The 22,239-nt window shown below is 45.1% G+C and overlaps 1 protein-coding gene across 1 annotated transcript; it reads left to right on the top strand.

Annotated features, from left to right (window-relative positions):
• The first annotated feature begins 315 nt into the window (after positions 1 to 315).
• Positions 316 to 20,571, top strand: LOC129704202 (vasopressin-neurophysin 2-like). Its single transcript, XM_055647194.1, has 3 exons — positions 316 to 744; positions 16,946 to 17,150; positions 18,245 to 20,571. Exons 1-3 carry the CDS (start codon positions 625 to 627, stop codon positions 18,406 to 18,408), a joined length of 489 nt encoding a protein of 162 aa, XP_055503169.1. The 5' UTR covers positions 316 to 624; the 3' UTR covers positions 18,409 to 20,571.
• Positions 20,572 to 22,239: the final 1,668 nt, after the last annotated feature.

Here is a 22,239-nt window from a genome sequence, read left to right as displayed (position 1 = left end):
TTGTTTTATGAAATTTGTGAAAATGCAGGGCAAGTTTGTATTTTCTGTTCCACTCAAGGACATTGAAGAGACATAGCATGCCAGGTAGACAACACCATCTTACTGATTCCCCTTGTAATTATGTTTTATAAACTCCAGTGAACTATTTCCGAGCGCTCCTTGAATCTTGTGAGCCTACTTTCGTTCTGTGTCACCCGGGGCTCTTTGAATACCTCATTTGCCAGTCTGGCTACAAAAGCCGGCTCCCACACACACAGCGAGGCCATTCAACCCGGGGGGCGGAGGGCAGCAGTTTTTGTCAGCTTGTTCAACTCTCCCCCGCCCCTCTATCTATGCTTTACACACAGCCTTGTCAAACAACATGTTTGCAAAGCAAGCCAGTGAAGTTTTCCGCCGCTGGAACTTTAGTTGTTAACAAGTTCCTGGTAACAACGCGGTCCACAAGTTGACGCGTGCTTGGCAGTGGGATGCTGCAATTACACTCGGCATTTCAAAATAAAACACTATCTATCGCCAGCAATTTATGCAGAAGATGAATTGGTCGAAAGCAGTGACGTGTGCGGCGGAGTATAAGTAGAAGATAGCGACCGCAGGGGTGTGTATAGCAAGCCTGTGCTGCACGCAATGCCGCTCTTGTCCCACCTCGTCTGTCTGCTGTGGCTCCTAACCCTGGCATCGACATGCTACATCCAAAACTGCCCCAGAGGAGGCAAGAGGTCTTTCTTCGACACAGACATCAGGCAGGTAAGCCGGCACCACCTTCCCCCGACAACTTCCTTCAGTTGTGTTGTTGTTTTTAAGGAAAGCATTTGGTTTATTTTTGAAAGCAAATCGAGTCAATAATCCAGAGCAGACACAAAAGCGCTGGAGTAATTCAGCGGGTCAGGCAGAACCGTTTGATGAATGTGGATAGGCGACGTTTCGGTTCGTCACCTTTCCTCGGAGTTTTCTTCAAGAGTCAAGAATGTTTCAATGCCGTGGGTTCCGGAAGGGAACAATTCTTACTTAACAGAATAATTACACACAGTAGAGCCATGGAATCACAGGCATACACCGTGGAAACAGGCCCTTCAGCCCAACTTGCTCACACGGATCAACATGTCCCATCTATACTCGTCCCACTTGTACTAGAAAGTATTCTAACTTCTCTGCACTGAATCATGTCGAGGGACTCCTGATCCAAGTATGTAAAATTATTACAGGCACAGAAAGGGTAGATGGCCAGAACGTGTGTATTTTGTTTCCCCAGGGTGGAAATGATTTAGTGTGAAAGTAAATGTTTTAGTTTCACATGAAAACCAAAGTTCTGGTTCCTCCCTATATTGAGGGAAGTCTTTTGGGACCAAGATGAGAAAATCTTTTTTTACACAGAGAGTGGTGAATCTGTGGAATTCTCTGCCACAGAAGGTAGTTAAGGCCAGTTCATTGGCTATATTTAAGAGGGTCAGATGTGGCCCTTGTGGCTAAACTGCCCCAGAGGAGGCAAGAGGTGTTTCCTCGACCAGACATCAGGCAGGTAAGTCGGTACCACCTTCCCTCGAGAACTTCCTTCATTTGTGATGTTGTTTTTAAGGGGGTATGAAGAGAAGGCAGGGACGGGATACTGAGTTGGATGATCAGCCATGATCATATTGAATGGCGGTGCAGGCTCGAAGGGTCGAATGGCCTATTCCTGCACCTAGTTCACTATGTTTCTATGAACTTGCTCCAGCATATTCCGAACCAGAATTTTCCCCAAAGTGATCCAAGCAGGAGTAGGCCATTTGGTCCATCAAGTCTACTCTGCCATTCAATCATGGCTGATCTATCTTGCCCTCTTAGCCCAATTCTCCTGCATTCTCCTGAGTCTAAAATGGGCAAGACTGACAGTGGATGGCAGGGCTCTGTGGAGTGTTGTAGACTGAGGGATCTAGGAGTGCAGGTGCATGGTTCCTTGAAGGTGGAATTGCAGGTAGAAATGGGGTGATCAAAAAGGCTTGTGGCACATTGGCCTTCATCAGTCAGAGTATTGAGTATAGAAGTTGGGAGGTCATGTTGCAGTAATAAGATGTTGGCAAGGCTGCTTTTAGAGTATTGTGTTCAGTTCTGGGCACCATGTTATTGGTAAGATGTTGTCAAGCTGGAAAGGGTACAGAGAAAATTTACGAGGATGTTGCCAGGACTAGAGGGTCTGGGCTACAGGGAGAGGTTTAGGCTGGGATTCTAATTCCTGGGAGCCCAGGAGGGTGAGGGGTGATCCTATAGAGGTGTATAAAATCATGAGAGGAATAAATTAGGTAGATGCACAGAGTCGCTTGCCCAGAGTAGGTGAATAGAGGACCAGAGGACATACGATTAAGGTGACGGGGAAAAGATTTAATGGAAATCTAAGGTGTAACTTTAAACACAAAGGGTGGTGGGTGTATGGAACAAGCTGCCCGAGGAGGTAGTTGAGGCTGGGAGTATCCCAACATTTAAGAAACAATTAGACAGGTACGTGGATAGGACAAGTTTGGAGGGATATGGACCAAACGAGGGCAGGTGGAATTGGTGTAGCAGGGACATTGTTGGCCAGTGTGGGCAAGTTGGGTCAAAGGGCTTGTTTCCACACTGTTTCACTCTACGATTCTAGGATTCTAGGTTTACTCTGCCATTCAATCATAGCTGATCTATCTTCCTCTCTTAACCCCATTCTCCTGCCTTCTCCCATAAACCCTGACATAGTTGTACCCAGGTATGTGAGTTCAAAGGGCAGTGTGTTTAGTGGGTTCTGGGACAGTTTGTTACCGGTGGCAAAATGGCAATTGACGTCTCCCTGTGCAGTTTAGTTTAGTTTGGCGATACAGCACGGAAATAAGTACTGTTGCCCACCGAGTCCGTACCGGAGAATCCCCGCACCTCAACACTATCCTATACACACTAGGGACAAATTGCACTTATACCAAGTATACAAACCCAAGCCAATTAACCTACAATCCTGTGCTCCTTTGGAAACCGAAGATCTCAGAGAAAATCCACGTGGTCACGGGGGAATGTACAAACTCTGTACAAACAGCAGTCGTGAATGAACCTGGGTCTCTGGCACTGTAAGTGCTGTAAGGCAGCAACTCTACCACTGTGCGGCCCAATTACTGCAGCTCTTCTGGGGGAGAGGGCTACTTAGTGTCTCGTGTTCAGAGGTAAGGTTTCAATTTTACCCAAAAATGGTATATAGATTAAAAAATAATCTGGAGGTCCAATGGCTGGTATTGCATTGCCCACTGGTTTAGTTGAACACTGGGAAGAACTCAACTGATTAGCAAAGATAGATACAAAATGCTGGAGTAACTCAGCGGGACAGGCAGCATCTATGGAGAAAAGGAATGGGTGACGTTTCTTCAGACAAGGTCTCAACCCGAAACATCGCCCATTCCATCTGTCCAAAGATGCTGCCTGTGTTCCGCTGAGTTACTCCAGCATTTTGTGTCTATCTTTGGTGCAAACCAGCATCTGCAGTTCCTTCCAACACGTTTCAACTGACCAGCATTTCCCTGAGGCTTTCAAAGCAAATGTGGAGGTATGAAAATTCTTCATCCCAATATTGGTAAGAATTGATAACTTCAAGGTGGAGATTTTTAGATTTTTTAAAATATTGATTGACATAGAACATAGAACCGGACAGTAAAGGAACAGGCATTGAGGCCCACAATGTCCATGCCGAACATAAGGCCATATCTCCTTTTGCTCTTTTTGATCCGTTGCCCTCCATTCCATGTGCGCATCTAAAAGCCACTGTCGTATCTGCCTCCACCACCACCCCTGGCATCACATCCAAGCATTCACCAAACCTGCCCCACATATGATCTTTAAAATCATCCCTTTTCACCAACAGCTTTGCCCCCCTGGTCTTTGACGTTTCCACCCTGGGAAAGGGGTTCTGACTGTCTACCCTATCACTGCCTCTCATAACTTTACATACTTCAGTCAGGTCTCCCCTGACATGACAGTGCAGGAAAGGAGAGGGGAGGGAAGAGCCTCCTGTGGCCAATTGGCAGAAACTGGTGGTTCAAGAGAGCTAGATAAAGATAGCAGGGTCGGGGGATATGGGGAGAAGATTAGGAACGAGGTACTGATTGGGGATGATCAGCCATGATCACATTGAATGGCGGTGCTGGCTTGAAGGGCTGAACGGCCTACTCCTGCACCTATTGTCTATTGTCTAAATGGGCTGTTTCCATGCATTTGATGTAAAGCACGAAGCTTCTGAAAATTAGTCCAACCTAACCCAAAATTGGAAGAACAGCACCTCGTGTTTCGCTCGGGCACCTTACAGCCCAGCGGTATGAACATTAATTTCTCCAATTTCAAGTAACTCCTGCATTCCCTCCTCTTCCCCTCTCTCCTCCTTTCCACAATCTTGTCATTCCACCAGTTCCACTCTTCACGTCCTTGTGTCCCTCTCATTAGCATATCTACCACAGCCAACAATGGGCCATTATGGACTCCACCCTTCCCCAGGTCATCTGTTGCCAGCCTGATTTGCTCTGCTCTTTTCTCAACTTCAGTTCTCCCCCCCCCCCCCCCCCCCCCCCCCTCCCCTCCCTATCTTTCATAGAAACATAGAAATTAGGTGCAGGAGTAGGCCATTCGGCCCTTCGAGCCTGCACCGCCATTCAATATGATCATGGCTGATCATCCAACTCAATATCCCGTACCTGCCTTCTCTCCATACCCCCTGATCCCCTTAGCCACAAGGGCCACATCTAACTCCCTCTTAAATATAGCCAATGAACTGGCCTCAACTACCCTATGTGGCAAAGAGTTCCAGAGATTCACCGCTCTCTGTGCGAAAAAAAAGTTCTTCTCATCTCGGTTTTTAAAAGGATTTCCCCCTTATCCTTAAGCTGTGACCCCTTGTCCTGGACTTCCCCAACATCGGGAACAATCTTCCTGCATCTAGCCTGTCCAACCCCTTAAGAATTTTGTAAGTTTCTATAAGATCCCCCCTCAATCTTCTAAATTCTAGAGAGTATAAACCAAGTCTATCCAGTCTTTCTTCATAAGACAGCCCAGGAATCAGTCTGGTGAACCGTCTCTGCACTCCTTCTATGACAATAATGTCCTTCCTCAGATTTGGAGACCAAAACTGTATGCAATACTCCAGGCGTGGTCTCACCAAGACCCTGTACAACTGCAGTAGAACCTCCCTGCTCCTATACTTTCAGTTTGAAGAAGGGTGCCGATCCGAAACGTCACCTATTCCTTTTCTCCGGAAATGTTGCTGGACCCGCTGGGTTACTCCAGCACTGTGTATCCATCTAATCCGAAACACTGTGGCTTCATCTTAGCAAATAATTCATCAATCAATTCGCAAGTCTTCAGACAAATGCTTGTTACTCAAAATCTGGGCAGACCAAAGACAAAAAACCCTCAAAGAATGCACAGTTGGATTAACTCAGCAGTTCAGGCAGCAAGTCTGGAGAACAGGGATAGGTAGCCTTTCTAGTCGGGACCCTTCGTCAGATTCAGGCTTGTATCTTCTTAAGTCTCCCATGGAAACACGGAGCTCAGACTGTTGACATGACAACTTTCTAAGTTCACAGGTTATAGGAGCCAAATTAGGCCCTTCCGCCCATCGTCTACTCCGCCATTCAATCATGGCTGATCTATCTTTCCTTCTCAACCTCATTCTCCTCCCCATAATGTCTGACACCAACACTATTCAATCTCCACTTCAGATTCAGATTCAGATTTCAGATTCAAACTTTATTGTCAGTGTGCAGTGTACAGTACAGAGACAACGAAAAGCAGTTAGCATCACCCTAGAAGAGCGACATAGAATATGAGCAATAAATACATATATTTACGTGCAAACAGTCATAGTAGTGCAATTATTTTTTTCCTGGTGGGAGGAGTGTCCAGGGTGGGGGGGGGGGGGGTGATTGGTAATCACCGAGGTACAGTGTTGAATAATGTAACAGCCGTAGGGAAGAAACTGTTCCTGGACCTGCTGGTCCGGCAACGGAGAGACCTGTAGCGCCTCCCGGATGGTAGGAGGGTAAACAGTCTGTGGTTGGGGTGAGAGCAGTCCTTGGCGATGCTGAGCGCCCTTCGCAGACAACGCTTGCTTTGGACAGACTCAATGGAGGGGAGCGAGGAACCGGTGATGCGTTGGGCAATTTTCACCACCCTCTGCAATGCTTTCCGGTCGGAGACAGAGCAGTTGCCATACCATACTGTGATACAGTTGGTAAGGATGCTCTCGATGGTGCAGCGGTAGAAGTTCACCAGGATCTGAGGAGACACTTTAAAAAATATCCATTGACGGCCTCCCCACCCTTCTGTGGCACAGGCTCAGCATAAAAGACGTATATTTAGAATGGCGATGAGGAGGAATTTCTTCCGCCAAAGGGAATTCATTGCCACAAAAGGCCGTGGCGGCCTTCATTGGGTATTTTTAAGGCGGAAATTGATAAGTTCTTTATTAGAAAGGATGTCAAGGGTTATGGGACAAGGTAGGAAAATGGGGTTCAGCCCTGATCGAATGGCAGAGCAGACACGATGGGCCGAATGGCCTAATTCTGCTCCTATATCTTTTGAACGTATGGACAAGTGTTTGGCAAAATAATTGTTGAGTCTACACTCGGCATCGCCGATGTGTTGGAGGCCACAGGGGGAATACAACATACAGGTGATGAGGTTAGTGGAGGTACACATGAATTTCTGTCTCACCTGGAAGGACTGCTGCGATCCTGGGATTGATATGATGGAGGAGGAACAGATATTGCATCTCCTGCATTCGCTGGGGAAAGTACCTTGGGAAGGGGTGGTTGGAGTAGGAAGGGGTGAGTGAACCAAAGATTTGCAGAGGGAGCAGATTCTGCAGAAGACAGAAAGGGGTGGGGATACATAGATGTGACTGGTGGTGGGATCACATTGGAGGTGACGGAAAAGAGGACAATATGTTAGATGCAGAGGCTGGTGGGGTGAAAGGTGAGGACCAGGAGACCACTGGCGAGAGGGAGAGTTAGAGCAGAACTATAGGACAAGGAGGAGATGCGGGTGAGGGATTGATCAATGACAGAAAGGAGGGAACTCTTTACTAAAGAAAGACGACCTCTCAAATATCCTAGAATGAAAAGCCACATCTTGGGAGCAGACAGTGAAATTGAGAGTAGGGCACTGCGTCTTTGCAAGAGGCAGGGTGGAAGGAGATGTGGTCCAGGTAACTGTGGGAGTTGGTGGGTTCAGTAAGATGAGGTCAGGGTCAGACGAGGAAATAATTACAGACAAAAGTCGTGCCAAATGTTTCTGTCAATCTTAATTTAAAGGCCGTGTTAGCACTAGAAAGAATGCAGAAGATATTCACTAGGATGTTATCATGAATGGAGGGCTTTAGCTGGGGAACTGGATAGGCTGGGGCAGGCAGGAGGTGAAAAAAAACTGATCTTGTATTTACAATATATATTAATGATTTAGATGAAGGAATTAAAAGTAACACTAGCAAATTTGCAGATGACACGAAGCTGGGTGGCAGTGTGAACTGTGAAGAGGATTCTATGAGGATGCAGGGTGACTTGAATAGGTTGGGTGAGTGGGCAGATGCATGGCAGATGCAATTTAATGTGGATAAATGTGAGGTTATCCACTTTGGTGGCAAGTACAAGAAGTCAGATTATTATCTGAATGGTGTCAGATTAGGAAAAGGGGAAGTGCAACGAGACCTGGGAGTCCTTGTACATCAGTCACTGAAAGTAAGCATGCAGGTACAGCAGGCAGTGAAGAAAGCTAATGGTATGTTGGCCTTCATATCAAGAGGATTTGAGTATAGGAGCAAAGAGGTCCTTCTGCAGTTGTACAGGGCCCTGGTGAGACCACACCTAGAGTATTGTGTGCAGTTTTGGTCCCCTAATTTGAGGAAAGACATTCTTGCTATTGAGGGAGTGCAGCTTGGGTTCACAAGGTTATTTCCTGGGATGGTGGAACTGTCATATGATGAAAGAATGGAACAACTGGGGTTGTATTCACTGGAATTTAAAAAGATGAGAGGGGATTTTATAGAAACATATAAAATTATTAAGGAATTGGACAAGCTGAATGCAGGAAATATGTTCCCGGTGTTGAGGGAGTCCAGAACCAGAGGCCACAGTTTAAGAATAAGGGGTAGACCATTTAGAACTGAGATGAGGAAAAAACCACAAATGCAATGTTTAAAATCATTTGGACAGATATATGATGGATCGGAAAAGAATAGAAAGGTATGATTTAAATGCAGGAAAATAGGATTAGCATAGATAGGCATCTTAGTCGGCAGGAAGAATTATGCCACAAGGCCCCTTTCTATGCTCTTTGACTATGATGCCATATAAAAAAAATGATGAATCTATCTATATTTTGTTTAATCAATTTTTTCTGTATTTGAATACATATTGCATTATCAGAGATGTTTTTAAAACATTAAAGTTATATATTTTTTTATCATCAGTTGAAGTCACATGCAAATGAAGCATTAATAGTGAACAAGTTATAGATTTAATCAATAGAAAGGGTGTCACGGTTTCGTAGCTGTAGTCAAGTCACATTTATTTATATAGCACATTTAAAAAACAACTCTTGTTGGCCAAAGTGCTTTATATTTGTTATAAGAATAGTATAAACAAAACAAACTACATACATATATACATATAGCCCTCGCTCAGTGGACGTCAGGAAAGGCTTGGGAGTATAGATAAGTTTTTAGTCTTGACTTAAAGGAGTCAATGGAGGGGGCAGTTCTGATGGGAAGGGGGATGCTGTTCCACAGTCTAGGAGCTGCAATCGCAAAGGCTTGGTCGCCCCTGAGCTTATGCCTAGACCGCGGGATATTCAGCAGCCCCAAGTCGGCCGATCTGAGGGACCTGGAGGTGGAGTGGTGGGTGAGAAGACATTTAATGTAGGAGGGGGCAAGCTCATTGAGGGCTTTGTAGACATAGAGGAGGGTCTTGAAATGTATACAGAACCGCACAGGGAGCCAGTGGAGAGAGGCCAGGATCGGGGTGATGTGGTCCCTTTTATGGGTGCCCGTCAGGAGTCTCGCTGCGGCGTTTTGGATCAGTTGCAGATGGGACAGGGAGGATTGGCTGCTGCCAGTGTAAAGAGAGTTGCAGTAATCTAGGCGGGTGGAGATAAATGTGTGGATGATCTTTTTGAGGTCAATAAAGTGGAGGAATTGTTTTATTTTAGCTATCGTCCGAAGCTGAAAGAAGCTAGCTGTTACCACGGCATTGACTTGTTTGTCAAATTTCAGTGCCGAGTCAAATATCACGCCGAGGTTTTTGACGTGAGGTTTGAGTAGTGGGGTAAGGCTTCCAAGGCTGCCTGCTACCATTTTGATTGATTCCGAGGGGCTCGGACTATAGAGCTGCTGCCTTACGACGTCAGGGATCCAGCTTCGATTCTGACTCCGAGTGTTGTTTATATGGATTTTATACTTTCTCCCCATGACTGTGTGGGTTTTCTCCGGGAGCTCCGGTTTCCTCCCACACTCCAATGACATAAAGGTTTGTCGGTTAATTGGCCTCGGTAAAAATTGTAAATTGTCCCCAGGGTGTAGGATAGTATTAGTGTACGGTGATCACTTGTTGGGCTTGATGGGCTGAAGGGCCAATTTTGCACTGTATCTCTAAAGTTTAATGTCTAAACCGCAAGTGATTAACTGGCCACTATATGTAGTACAATTTCTAAATAAGTCATATTATGAATTGTAAAACCCAGATGTGGCCATAAACTGGGTGGACAGTGTAAATTATGATGTTTTATATGCCCTTAAAATTCTTGGCTTAATTGCATGAAGCACATCCTAGATGCAGGAAGATTGTTCCCGATGTTGGGGAAAAAAAAGGGGGAAATCTTTTAGGACCGAGATGAGAAAAACATTTTTCACACAGAGAGTGGTGAATCTCCTGAATTCTCTGCCACAGAAGGCAGTTGAGGCCAGTTCATTGGCTATATTTAAGAGGGAGTTAGATGTGGCCCTTGTGGCTAAAGGGATCAGGGGGTATGGAGAGAAGGCAGGTACAGGATACTGATTTGGATGATCAGCCATGATCATATTGAATGGCGGTGCAGGCTCGAAGGGCCGAATGGCCTACTCCTGCACCTATTTTCTATGTTTCTATCCTGTTTCACAGTCACCGTGCTGCATTTGAAGCTCTTAATACAAATCTAATGAATGAAATTGGTCAGTTCACAAACACAAATAAATGTATTTGGATTCAGAAATCAATTCCTAAAGAAGGATGTTTCTATGCAAGCAATTGAACTATTAACTAAGGAGTTTAATGTTTAAAGCCCAGAGAATTTTCACCAGAAACTGTTTGGACATTTAATGCATAAGCATCATATTTACTGAGTAATAGACACAAGAAATGAAAGTAGGAGTATATGAACAAAATAAGTAAGAAGGCCATTAGGCCAACAGTAACCTGTCTTAACATTTCATCAAATCCTGCATCATTTTCTTTGCTTGTCAGATGGATATTACTGAAGACGGGGAGAGAATTAGGTATCGAGAAACTGGAATTTTGAAAGAGGTCAAGAGTCGAGATTTGTCATATATCCCGAAATGGAACAAATGAAATTCTCATTTTAGTTTAGTTTAGTTTAGAGATACAGTGTGGAAATAGTCCCTTTGTCCCACTGAGTCCTCGCCGACCAGTGATTCTCCGCACACTAACACTAATCCACACACATTAGGGACAATGTTACAATTATACCAAGCCAATTAGCCTACAAACCTGTAAGTCTTTGGAGTGTGGGAGGAAACCGGAGATCCCGGAAAAAAACGACTCGGGTCACAGGGAGAATGTACAGCAGATACTTGCAGCAGCACAACAGATATGTAAACATATTCCTCTGTAAAACCCATAATAAACAACAACAAAATGTTCAGAAGGTATATATAATAATAAACAGACACTAGTAATGCAAAGACCAGTCTATATAGTCCAGAGCCTATTTGAAGGTTGTAGTGTTTAATAGCCCGATAGTCATTGGAAACAAGCTGTTCCTGAACTTGGATGTTGCAGATTTCAGGCTTCTATACCTTCTTCCTGATGGCAGGAGTGAAATGGGAGTGGAGTCAACAACGTGGAAGTGTATGCGTGCAGTTAACAGGAAAAAGAGTGTAGGAAAGGTCACGTTTAAACTAACAGGGCAGGGGGATGGGAACCAATGCATGGAGGCCGAGGGCCATAAAAGGACAGAACCAAAAGGTAGAAGGGAGATAACATAAACTAACCTGAAAGCTTTGTGCCTTAACGTGAGGAGCATTCGTAATAAGGTGAATGAAATGAATGTGCAGTTAGGAATAGGAATACTTTATTGTCACATGTGACTAGGCACAGTGAGGTTCTTTGCTTGTATACACAATGTAGTTAAGGGATATGATATAGTTGGAATTACGGAGACATGGCTCCAGGGTGACCAAGGCTGGGAGTGGAACATGCAGGGGTATTCGATGCTGCAGAATCGGTATGGGTAGAACTGCGAAATAGCCAAAGGCAGAAAACGCTTGTTGGAGTTGTATACAGACCACCAAACAGCAGTAGGGAGGTTGGGGATAGCATGAAGCAGGGAATTTGGGATGTGTAGCAAAGGTACAGCAGATATCATGGGTGACTTTAATCTGCATATTGATTGGGCCAACCAAATTGGTAACAGCACTGAGGAGGATTTCCTGGAATGTATACGGAATGCTTTTTAAACCAATATGTAGAGGAACCAACCAGAGGACAGGCCATCCTAGACTGAGTATTGTGTAATTAGGCAGGATTAGTTAGCAAACTTGTTGTGCATGGACCCTTGGGCAACAATGACCATAATATGGTGGAATTCTGCATTAGGATGGAGAGTGACACGGTTAATTCAGAGACTAGGGTCCTGAACTTGATTAAAGGAGACTTTATGAAGGTATCAGGCGGGAATTGGCTAGGATAGACATGCAAATGATACTTTGTAGGGCCGAGATGGCCTGTTTCCGTGCTGTAATTGTTATATGGTTATATGGTTAAAGGGTTGACAGTGGAGATGCAATGATGAAGATTTAAAGACCGCATGGATGAACTCCAGAAATTGTTCATCCCTGTCTGGCGAAAAAATAAAACTGACAAGGCAGCAATACCGTGGTTGACGAGGGAAGTCAAGGAATAGGCATATAAATTGGGCAGAAGAAGCGGCAAACCAGAGGACTGGGAGAAATTTAGAACTCAACAGAGGAGGACAAAGGGATTAATTAAGAGGGGGAAAAAAGAGCATGAAAGAAAGCTTGCGAGGAATATTAAAACTGACTGTAAAAGTTTCTTTAAGTATGTAAAAAGGAAAAGATTAGTGAAGACAAATGCAGGTCCCTTACAGTCAGAGACAGGTGAATTTATAATGGGAAACAAGGAAATGGCAGAACAGTTGAACGAGCACTTTGGTTCTGTCTTCACTAAGGAAGACAGAGCAATCTTAGAGAAATACTAGGGCACTGAGGATCGACTGGGAGGGAGGAACTGAAGGGAATCCACATTAGTCAGGAAATGGTGTTAGGTAAACTGTTGGGACTGAAGGCAGATAGATCCCCAGATCCTGATGGTCTGCATCCCATAGTACTCAAGAAGGTGGTCCTAGAAATCGTGGATGCATTGGTGATTATTTTCCAATATTCTCTCGAATCTGGATCAGTTCCTGTGGATTGGAGGGTAGCCAATGTAACCACTTTTTAAGAAAGTAGGGAGAGAGAAAACGGGGAATTATAGACCAAGTACCCTTACATCATCGGCCGTGGGGATGATGCTGGAGTCGATTATTAAAGAGGTTATAGCAGCATATTTGGAAAGCAGACAAGATCGATCAAAGTCGGCATGGGTTTATGAAGGGGAAATCATGCTTAACTAACCTTTTGGAATTTTATGAGGATGTAACAAGTAAAATGGATAAGTAAAATGGATAAGGGAGAGCCAGTGGATGTGCTGTATCTGGACTTTCAAAAAGCCCTTGATAAAGTCCCACACAAGACATTAGTGTGCAAAATTAGAGCACATGGTATTGGGGGTAGGGTATTGACATAGTAGGGTATTGACTGGTTGGCAGGAAGCAAAGAGAAGGAATTAACAGGTCCTTTTCAAAATGGCAGGCGGTGACTAGTGGGGTGCCGCAAGGTTCGGTGCTGGGACCCCAGTTGTTTACAATATATATTAATGATTTAGACAAAACAAACATCTCTAAGTTTGTGGATGACACAAAGCTGGGTGGCAGTGTGAGCTATGAGGCTGGAGGGTGACTTGGATAGGTTGGACGAGTGGGCAGATGCATGGCAGCTGCAGTATAATGTGGATAAATGTGAGGTTATCCATTTTGGTGGCAAGAACAGGAAGGCAGATTATTATCTGAATGGTGTCAGTTTAGGAGTAGTGGGAGGGGGGCAATGAGACCTGGGTGTGCTTGTACATCAGTCACTGAAAGTAAGCATGCAGGTGCGGGCAGGCAGTGAAGAAAGCTAATGGCATGCTGGCCTTCATTGCGAGAGGATTTGAGTTTAGGAGCAAGGAGGTCCTAATGCAGATGTACAGGGCCCTGGTGAGACCGCACCTGGAGTATTGTGTGCAATTTTGGTCTCCTCATTTGAGGAAGGACATTATTGCTATTGAGGCAGTGCAGCGTAGGTTCATGAGGTTAATTCCCGGGATGGCGGGACTGAATGAAAGAATGGTTCGACTGGGCTTGTATTTGCTGGAATTCAGAAGGATGAGAGGGTATCTTATAGAAACATATAAAATTCTTGGAGGATTGGACAGGGTAGATGCAGGAAAAATGTTCCCGATGTTGGGGGAGTCCAGAACCAGAGGTCACAGTTTAAGAACAAAGGGTAGGCCATTTAGGACTGAGATGAGGAAAAACCTTTTCACCCAGAGTGTTGTGAATCTGTGGAATTCTCTTGCCACTGAAGGCAGAGGAGGAAAATTCACTGGATGTGTTCTATAGGGAGTTAAATTTAGCTCTTACTACTTAGGAAATCAAGGGATATGGGGAAAAAGCCAGAACAGGGTACAGATTTTGGATGATCAGCCATGATCATATTGAGCGGCAGTGCTGGTTCAAAGGGCTGAATGGCCTACTCCTGCACCTAGGAGAAAACTAAACTGGAGGGCATAGGTTTAAGGCAAGTTGAGAAAGATTTACTGGGAATCTGAGAGGCAACTTGTTCACTCAAAGGGTGGTTGGACGTGGAACAAAGGTTCAAAGATCAGTTTATTGTCACCTATCTTTCGGTGTGGCAGCAACTTGTGGCAGCAGCTCGACTACAGTCCGTCTGTCCTTTTTTGTCCTGTTAGATGTTTGTTTTTGGTTTTATTTTTAGCTGTGTATATGTGGGGGGGGGGACTTTTTAATCTCTTCCCTGAACGTGGACGCGACCTTTCCCTGTTGTGCCTCCATTGTCGTTGGGGCCTAACATTGTGGAGATGGCAGCCTCCAACCGGAATCGACCTGAGGGCTCCAGTCGTAGAGCCTGCGGACTTACCATCTGTCTGACCGGAGGCTGTGGTGGCACTGTGGCTGCGACCCGACTTCGGAGCTTCGGAGGCTTCGGCCGCAGACCCTGTGGACGGTAACATTGGGAGCTCGCGGGTCCCTGGTGGGAGACCACTTTTCGGAGCTCCCGCAACGGCAACTTCGCCCGCCCGAATCGAGGGGTTTAAATCAGCCCGTAGCAGGGCATTACATCGCTCAGCGTGGCTTAATCGGCCGTGGGACTTACCATCGCCTGCTGGGGGCTTTAACATCAAGAGCCTCGATCAGCTTGACGCTGCAGTTGGACTGCCTGACCACGGGAGAAGAACCAAGAACAGGAAAGAGATAAGACTTCTGCCTTCCATCACAGTGAGGAAGTGTTTGGAGATTCACTGTGATGGATGTTTGTGTGGAATTGTGTTATTTGTGTGTTTTGTTTTTTTGTTTTTTTTGGCTGTTATGACTGCAGGAACGAAATTTTGTTCGAACCTTGTTTGTTTGAATGACAATAAATGGCATTCTATTCTATTCTATTCTATTCTGTCCCAATTAAGGTACAGTGAAACTCGAATTACCAAGCAGCCAGAGAAAGTGTTTGATTCGGCTAAACACTTAACAACATTTAAAAGATATCTGGATCAGTGCATGGATTTAAAAACAATTAGATTTAAAAACGCTATATGTTGGGTGTGGAAAATGGAGCTTGCCGGATGGGGTATCTATTTGACATGGATGAATTGGGTTAATGGGCCTATTTTGTGTTGTATGATCTATGGCACGATCAGGCCACTATGTGACAAATTAACCAACCAGAACATCTTTTGGATATGGGTTTAAAAAAAATTATAGTACTGGAGAAAATCAGTGATCACGGGACGAGCATGCAAAGTTTAGTGAACGTGAAACACTGGAGCTGTGAGGTATCTGCACTAACTGCCGTGCCGATCCTATTTGTGTCATAAGGTCATGTGATAGGAGTCGAATTAGACCATTTGGCCCATAAGTCTACTCCGCCATTCAATAATCGCTGATCTATCTCTCCCTCCTAACCCCGGATGATCAGCCATGATCATATTGAATGGCGGTGCAGGCTCGAAGGGCCGAATGGCCTACTCCTGCACCTAATTTCTATGTTTCTATTCCCCTGCATTCTCCCCATAACCTCTGATGCCCGCACTAATCAAAGCCACAAGCAGACCATTGGTTTAGAGATGCAGCGCGGAAACAGGCCCTTCAGCCCACTGAGTCCGCGCTGACCTGCGATCAACCTTTACACTAGATCCTACACACTAGGGACAATTTACAATTTTTAAGGAAGCCAATGGACCCGTATTTCTCTGGAGTGCGGGAGGAAATTGGAGCCCCCTGGGAAAATGCACGCGGTCAAGGGTAGAACGTACAAACTCCGTGCAATCAGTAGTCGGGATCGAACCCGGGTCTCTGGCGCTGCAAGGCAGCAGCTCTACCACTGTGCCACCGTTAGCCCACTAATGCCACCCAGTAATAAACAAATGTTGGTGTTCACCCTCGTGTTGTGCTCTGAAGATGTTGTAAACCTGCAGAAAGAGGGGTTAGCTATGCCTGCATTAACCAGGCTGGGTGGCTTTACAGTTGAGACAGCTTGTGAGGCCACAGTCCATTAAATGACCAAGTGTGGTACCCTTCAGAAAGATGATGAGGAATTTCTTTTGTCAGAGGGTGGTGAATCTGTGGCATTTATTGCCACTGTTGGCTGTGGATATTTTTAAGGCAGAGTGACAGATTCTCGATGAGTATTGGTGTCAGCGGTTATGGGGAGAAGGCAGGAGAATGGAGTTGAGATGGCAAGATAGATCAGCCATCAATGAATGGCGGAGTAGACTTGATTCTGCTCCTACCTCTCATGAATTTATCTTTTGCAGTTGAAGTTAAGTTTGTTTTGTTGATTTTGTACCCCTGCAACAGACTATTCCAGCTGCTACAGTCAGGCAAACGCCTCCGTTGCCATGCGGTGAGAACGGAGAGGTTGAGAAGGTGTTTCTTCCCAGAGGCAATTCGGACTGTAAACGCCTATCTCACCAGGGACTAACTACTGAACGTTTTTCCTTCCATTATTTATTATGTAAAAGAATATGTGTGTTATGATTGTGTTTATAATTTGTTTGGTTGTTTTGTTGTTTGTCTTTTGCACAAAAGTCCGCGAGCATTGCCACTTTCATTTCACTGCACATCTCGTATGTGTATGTGACAAATAAACTTGACTTGACTTGACTTCTTGAAGAACATGAAAAAAATGATGCTTTCTTCCCAATTTAATTCCATCACAGGATGTGGCCATCACTGGAAAGGTCAACGTTTATCCATTTATCATCCATTCTGTTGACATTGAGACTGCGCTGAGCTGCTTTCCTGAACCAACTATGGTCAACAAACTGCTGATTATGCTTTCACTTTCTTTGTTTCCGTTCTCCGTTAGTGTATGCCTTGCGGACCTGACAACAGAGGCCATTGCTTTGGAGCTAACATCTGCTGCGGGCAAGAGCTTGGCTGCTTCATTGGGACCTCGGAGACACTGAGATGTCAGGAGGAGAACTACCTGCTCTCCCCGTGTCAACCCGCTGGATCACCCTGTGGAGCAAGTGGTGGGAAATGTGCATCGTCGGGTATCTGCTGCACTGACGGTAATAATCTCTGCATTTGAGCTTGTCTGGTTTATTGTCACATGTACAGTGAAAAGCTTTTGTTGCGTCTGTGGAATTCTCTGCCTCGGAGGGCAGTGGAGGCCGGTTCTCTGGATACTTGCAAGAGAGAGCTAGATAGGGCTCTTAAAGATAGCAGTGTCAGGGGATATGGGGAGAAGGCAGGACGGGGTACTGATTGGGGATGATCAGCCGTGATCACATTGAATGGCGGTGCTGGCTTGACGGGCCGAATGGCCTACTCCGGCACCTATTGTCTATTGTCTAACCAGTCAGCGGAAATTCAATACATGTTTACAGTCGAGCTGTCCGCACTGTAGCATAGTTAGAGTAAGAACTGCTCGTTTCCACATATACCCTGATTACTAGCCACATGGCACAAATTTTCCAGTAGACTAACTTGACTGATCTAGGAGAGTAAGTCAGAGTTATCAATGCTAAAGAATAAGAGAAATTTGTGCATTAACAGGGCAATTATATAGTCATACAGCATGGAAACAGGCCCTATAGCCCAATTAGCCCACACCGACCAACTTGTCCCAGCTTACCTCTCTATCTGAAGATAGACAAAAAAAGCTGAGGTAACTCAGTGGGACAGGCATCATCTCTGGAGAGAAGGAAAGGTGACGTTTCGGGACAGGTCCCTTCTTCAGATTGAAAGTCACGGGAAAGGGATACAAGAGGACATGACTTCAGAATTAAGGGACAGAAGTTTAGGGGTAATATGAGGGGGAAACTTCTTTACTCAGAGAGTGGTAGCGGTGTGGAATGAGCTTCCAGTGGAAGTGGTGGAGGCAGGTTCATTGGTATCATTTAAAAATAAATTGGATAGGCATATGGATGAGAAGGGAATGGAGGGTTATGGTATGAGTGCAGGCAGGTGGGACTAAGGGGAAAAAAAAATTGTTCGGCACGGACTTGTAGGGCCGAGATGGCCTGTTTCCGTGCTGTAATTGTTTGTTGTTATATGGTAATGGGGCGACCAGAACTGCACGCAATACTCCAAATGCGGCCTAACCACAGTCCAATAGAGCTGCAATTCTGTGATCGTCAAATGTTTTCTTGTTTTCTTCCAGAAACCTGTGCCACAGACTCTGACTGCCTGGGGACGGCAGGGAAATGGAGAAACCCACTGATGGGAAGAAACCTGACCTTGGTAGACAGTGCTGGAACCAACCTCCTGCTAAGGCTACTGCGCCTATTTCCTCGGAAGCCTGCTGGGAAGCAGCAGCTAATATAAATGAATATTTGTGTTGCAGTGGCTTCTCTCATTATGTTGTCTTTTTGGGAGGCACTGTGGATTGGAAGAAGCTGGTCACAAGAGGGCAGGAACAATGCATGATCTGTGACACATCAGAGTGTACTTAACTAATATTCACAGAATGTCAGTCTGAATATTTCCATTGCTAGTCGTACATTGTCAAATGGCATTTTTATTCGGATCATTTTTAACCGTACCAACTCAAGTTATTATTCATTTTATCAGTAACATGTTCACAGTAACATTATGGAAGCTTGTATATGTACAGTATACCAAAAATAAAATGGATTATTGTGTAATGTGGAACTGCAATGAACGCTGATTGTCTTGGAGTCATATTTCAAAAGTCACCTAACGGAAATAAGGATCATTAGGGCCATCGGAGCCAGTGATCCACGTCATTGTCCTCCACTACGCATGACGTGGAGCAAGTTGACACTTAGTTTAGTTCAGTTTATTATTGTCACGTTTACCGAAGCACATTGAAAAGCTGTTGCTCCATAATTTTTAGGGGCTATTTAGCTCATCAAGTCTACTCTGCCATTCAATTGTGGCCGATCTATCTTTTCTTCTCAACTCCATTCTCCTGCCTTCACTCCATGACCCTTGACCCCCGTACTAATCAAGAATCTGTCAAACTCTGCTTTAAAAATATCCCTTGGCTTGGCCTCCACAGCTTTCCGTGGCAATGAATTCCCCAGATTCACCGCCCTCTGACTAAATACATTTCTCCACGTCTCCTTTCTTTGCATGCTAATCAGTCACAGAAAGGATTATACGCGATGACAATCCAGCGGTCACAGTGCACAGATAAAGGCTATAACATTTAGTGCAACATAAAGTCTGATTCAAGATAGTCCGATTGCCCCAATGACCAATGATGGGATGTCAGGACCGCACTCTAGCCGATGAAAAGACTGTTCAGTTGCCCAATAACAGCTGGGAAGAAACTGTCCCTGAATCTGGAGGTGTACGTTTTCAACTTATGTCCGTCATATCTGATGGGAGAAAGGAGAAGAGGGAATGACGGGCTGAGACTCATCCTTGATTCGGCTCATAAATGATAGGAGCAGAATTAGACCTTTTGGCCCATCAAGTCTACTCCAGCATTCATTCGTGGCTGATCAATCTCTCCCTCCTAACCCCATTCTCCTGCTTTCTTCCCATAACCCCTGACACCTGCTGGTGGCATTGCCGAGGAAGCGTGAAGTGGTGATGGTGTCAATGGAAGGGAGGAGGTTGGGTTGTATGATGGTCTGGGCTGTGCCCACAACTCTGCGATTTCTTGCGGTCTTGGATGGGACTATTCCCATACCATGCTGTCTTCTCTCCAGCTAGAATGTGGTCCTGACCCCCCATCTGCCTCATTGGAGACCTTTGAACTATTTTTCATCTGACTTTTCATTGGGCTTTATCTTGCACTAGAGGTTATTCTCGTTCTGTTGTATCTGTACACTGTGGACGGCTTGATTGTAATCATGTATTGTCTTTCCGTTGACTGGATAGCACGTAACATTAAGCGTTTCACTGTACCTCGGTTTATGTGACAATAATAAATTAAACTATCTCGAACCTTTTCTCCCTCACCTGCCATCTACCATCAATCCGTCCATCTGGATCCACCTATCACTCGCCAACCTAGATTAGTTTAGTTGAAATTTGAAGTTTAGTTTAGAGATATAGTGAGGAAAAAGACCCTTCGGCCCACTGAGTCAGTGCCAACCAACGATCACCCATACGCTTGTTCTATTCTACACCATATAATAACATATAACAATTTACAGCACGGAAACAGGCCATCTCGACCCTTCTAGTGCGTGCCGAACACATAATCTCCCCTAGTCCCATATACCTGCGCTCAGACCATAACCCTCCATTCCCTTCCCATCCATATAACTATCCAATTTATTTTTAAATGATAAAAACGAACCTGCCTCCACCACCTTCACTGAAAGCTCATTCCACACAGCTACCACTCTCTGAGTAAAGAAGTTCCCCCTCATGCTACCCCTAAACTTCTGTCCCTTAATTCTCAAGTCATGTCCCCTTGTTTGAATCTTCCCTACTCTCAGTGGGAAAAGCTTTTCCACGTCAACTCTGTCTATCCCTCTCATCATTTTAAAAACCTCTATCAAGTCCCCCCTTAACCTTCTGCGCTCCAAAAATTGTACACACTAGAGACAATTTTACAGAAGTGAATTATTATACATGCCTGCATGACTTTGGAGTGTGGGAGGAAACCGGAACACCCAGAGGATTTTCACATGGTCACGGGGAGAACTTATGGGGTTAAGAGGGAATGATAGATCAGCCACGATTGAATGGTGGGGTAGACTTGATAGGCTGAATGGCTTAATTCTGCTCCTATCACATGAACCTATGGACATGATGAGGGTAAAATTGCTCATCAGCTGAATCGAACTAAATAATAAGATTTTCATGATAGCCGTTCAAGGAACCTCATGACAGCGCTCATAGTCAGGATTCGAACCACGGTCTCTGGCGCTGTGAGGCAGCAACTACCAACATCAATGTGCCACCATTATTTAAGGCTGGGCTCTGTCATAAGGTTCCCTGAACTGCTGTCATGAAAATCTAATTATTTTGTTCGATTCAGCTCATGAGCAATGTTTCCCCTATCATGTCCATAGGTTCATGTGATAGGAGCAGAATTAAGCCATTCAGACTATCAAGTCTACCCCACCATTCAATCATGGCTGATCTATCATTCCCTCTTAACCCCATTCTCCTGCCTGCTCCCCATGACCCCTGACTCCCGTATTAATCAAGAATCTGTCAATCTCCACCTTAAAACTACCCATTGACTTGGCTTCCACAGCTGTCTGTGGCAGTGAATTCCACAGATTCACCACCCTCTGACTATAGAAATTCCTATCGGCAGCTGGTGCTGCTGTTCAAACTTATTAAAAAGGAGTTGCCATAAAGTCATGTTGCAATGGGTGGGGGGTGGGGTGAGGGGTTCATATCATCCCCAAAACCAGCAGCAGCCAATGTAAACACAAGGATCCGCAGATGCTGGTTTACAAAAAACAATATAAAGTGCTGGAATAACCTGGTGGGCCATGACGGCAGCATCGCTGGAGGACAGGAATGGGTGACGTTTCAGGTCACAGCCCTTCTTCAGAGTGATAGGTGACATTTCAGGTCGAGACCCTTCTTCAGGCGGATGAACGCATGGATTATCTGGCCCTCTTGCCACAAGTTACTATTCCAAGTATGCAGATCACCACAATAATACAGAAGCCACGGGTGTGATGTTTAGCAGACAGCCTCCGAGAAATCAAGTCAAGCTTATTCGTCACATACACATACGAGATGTGCAGTGAAATGAAAAGTGGCAATGCTCGCGGACTTTGTGCAAAAAGACAAACAAACAAACAAACAAACTCCGAACAGAATGGAACAGAATCACATATTCTTTTACATATTAAATATTGTGGACGGAAGAAAAAAATGGAAAAAAAACATAAATTTAAAAAAAAACAGTAGAGTGGCACAGTAAAGTTAGTCCCTGGTGAGATAGGAGTTTACAGTCCTAATGGCCTCTGGGAAGAAACTCCTTCTCAACCTCTCCGTTCTCACCGCATGGCAACGGAGGCGTTTGCCTGGCCGTGGCAGCTGGAACAGTCCGTTGCAGGGGTGGAAGGGGTCTCCCATGATCTTATTGGCTCTGGAGTTGCACGTCCTGATGTATAGTTCCTGCAGAGAGGCAGAGGGCAGAGAACAGGGCAGCACTGTGGTGCAGCGGGTAGAGCTGCTGCCACACAACACTGGAGACTAGTGTTCGAT

This window comes from Leucoraja erinacea, chromosome 1 (genome assembly GCF_028641065.1).
Source record: "Leucoraja erinacea ecotype New England chromosome 1, Leri_hhj_1, whole genome shotgun sequence".
Lineage (NCBI taxonomy): Eukaryota > Metazoa > Chordata > Chondrichthyes > Rajiformes > Rajidae > Leucoraja > Leucoraja erinaceus.
This window is presented reverse-complemented; position numbering and strand designations above follow the sequence as displayed.

What these genes read in the sequence shown, in the direction of transcription:
- LOC129704202 (XM_055647194.1), top strand. Translation starts at nt 625, where the DNA reads ATGCCGCTCTTGTCCCACCTCGTCTGTCTGCTGTGGCTCCTAACCCTG. An exon ending in TCGACACAGACATCAGGCAG is followed by an intron (nt 745 to 16,945) that starts GTAAGCCGGCAC and finishes GTTCTCCGTTAG; the next exon opens with TGTATGCCTTGCGGACCTGA. An exon ending in GGGTATCTGCTGCACTGACG is followed by an intron (nt 17,151 to 18,244) that starts GTAATAATCTCT and finishes GTTTTCTTCCAG; the next exon opens with AAACCTGTGCCACAGACTCT.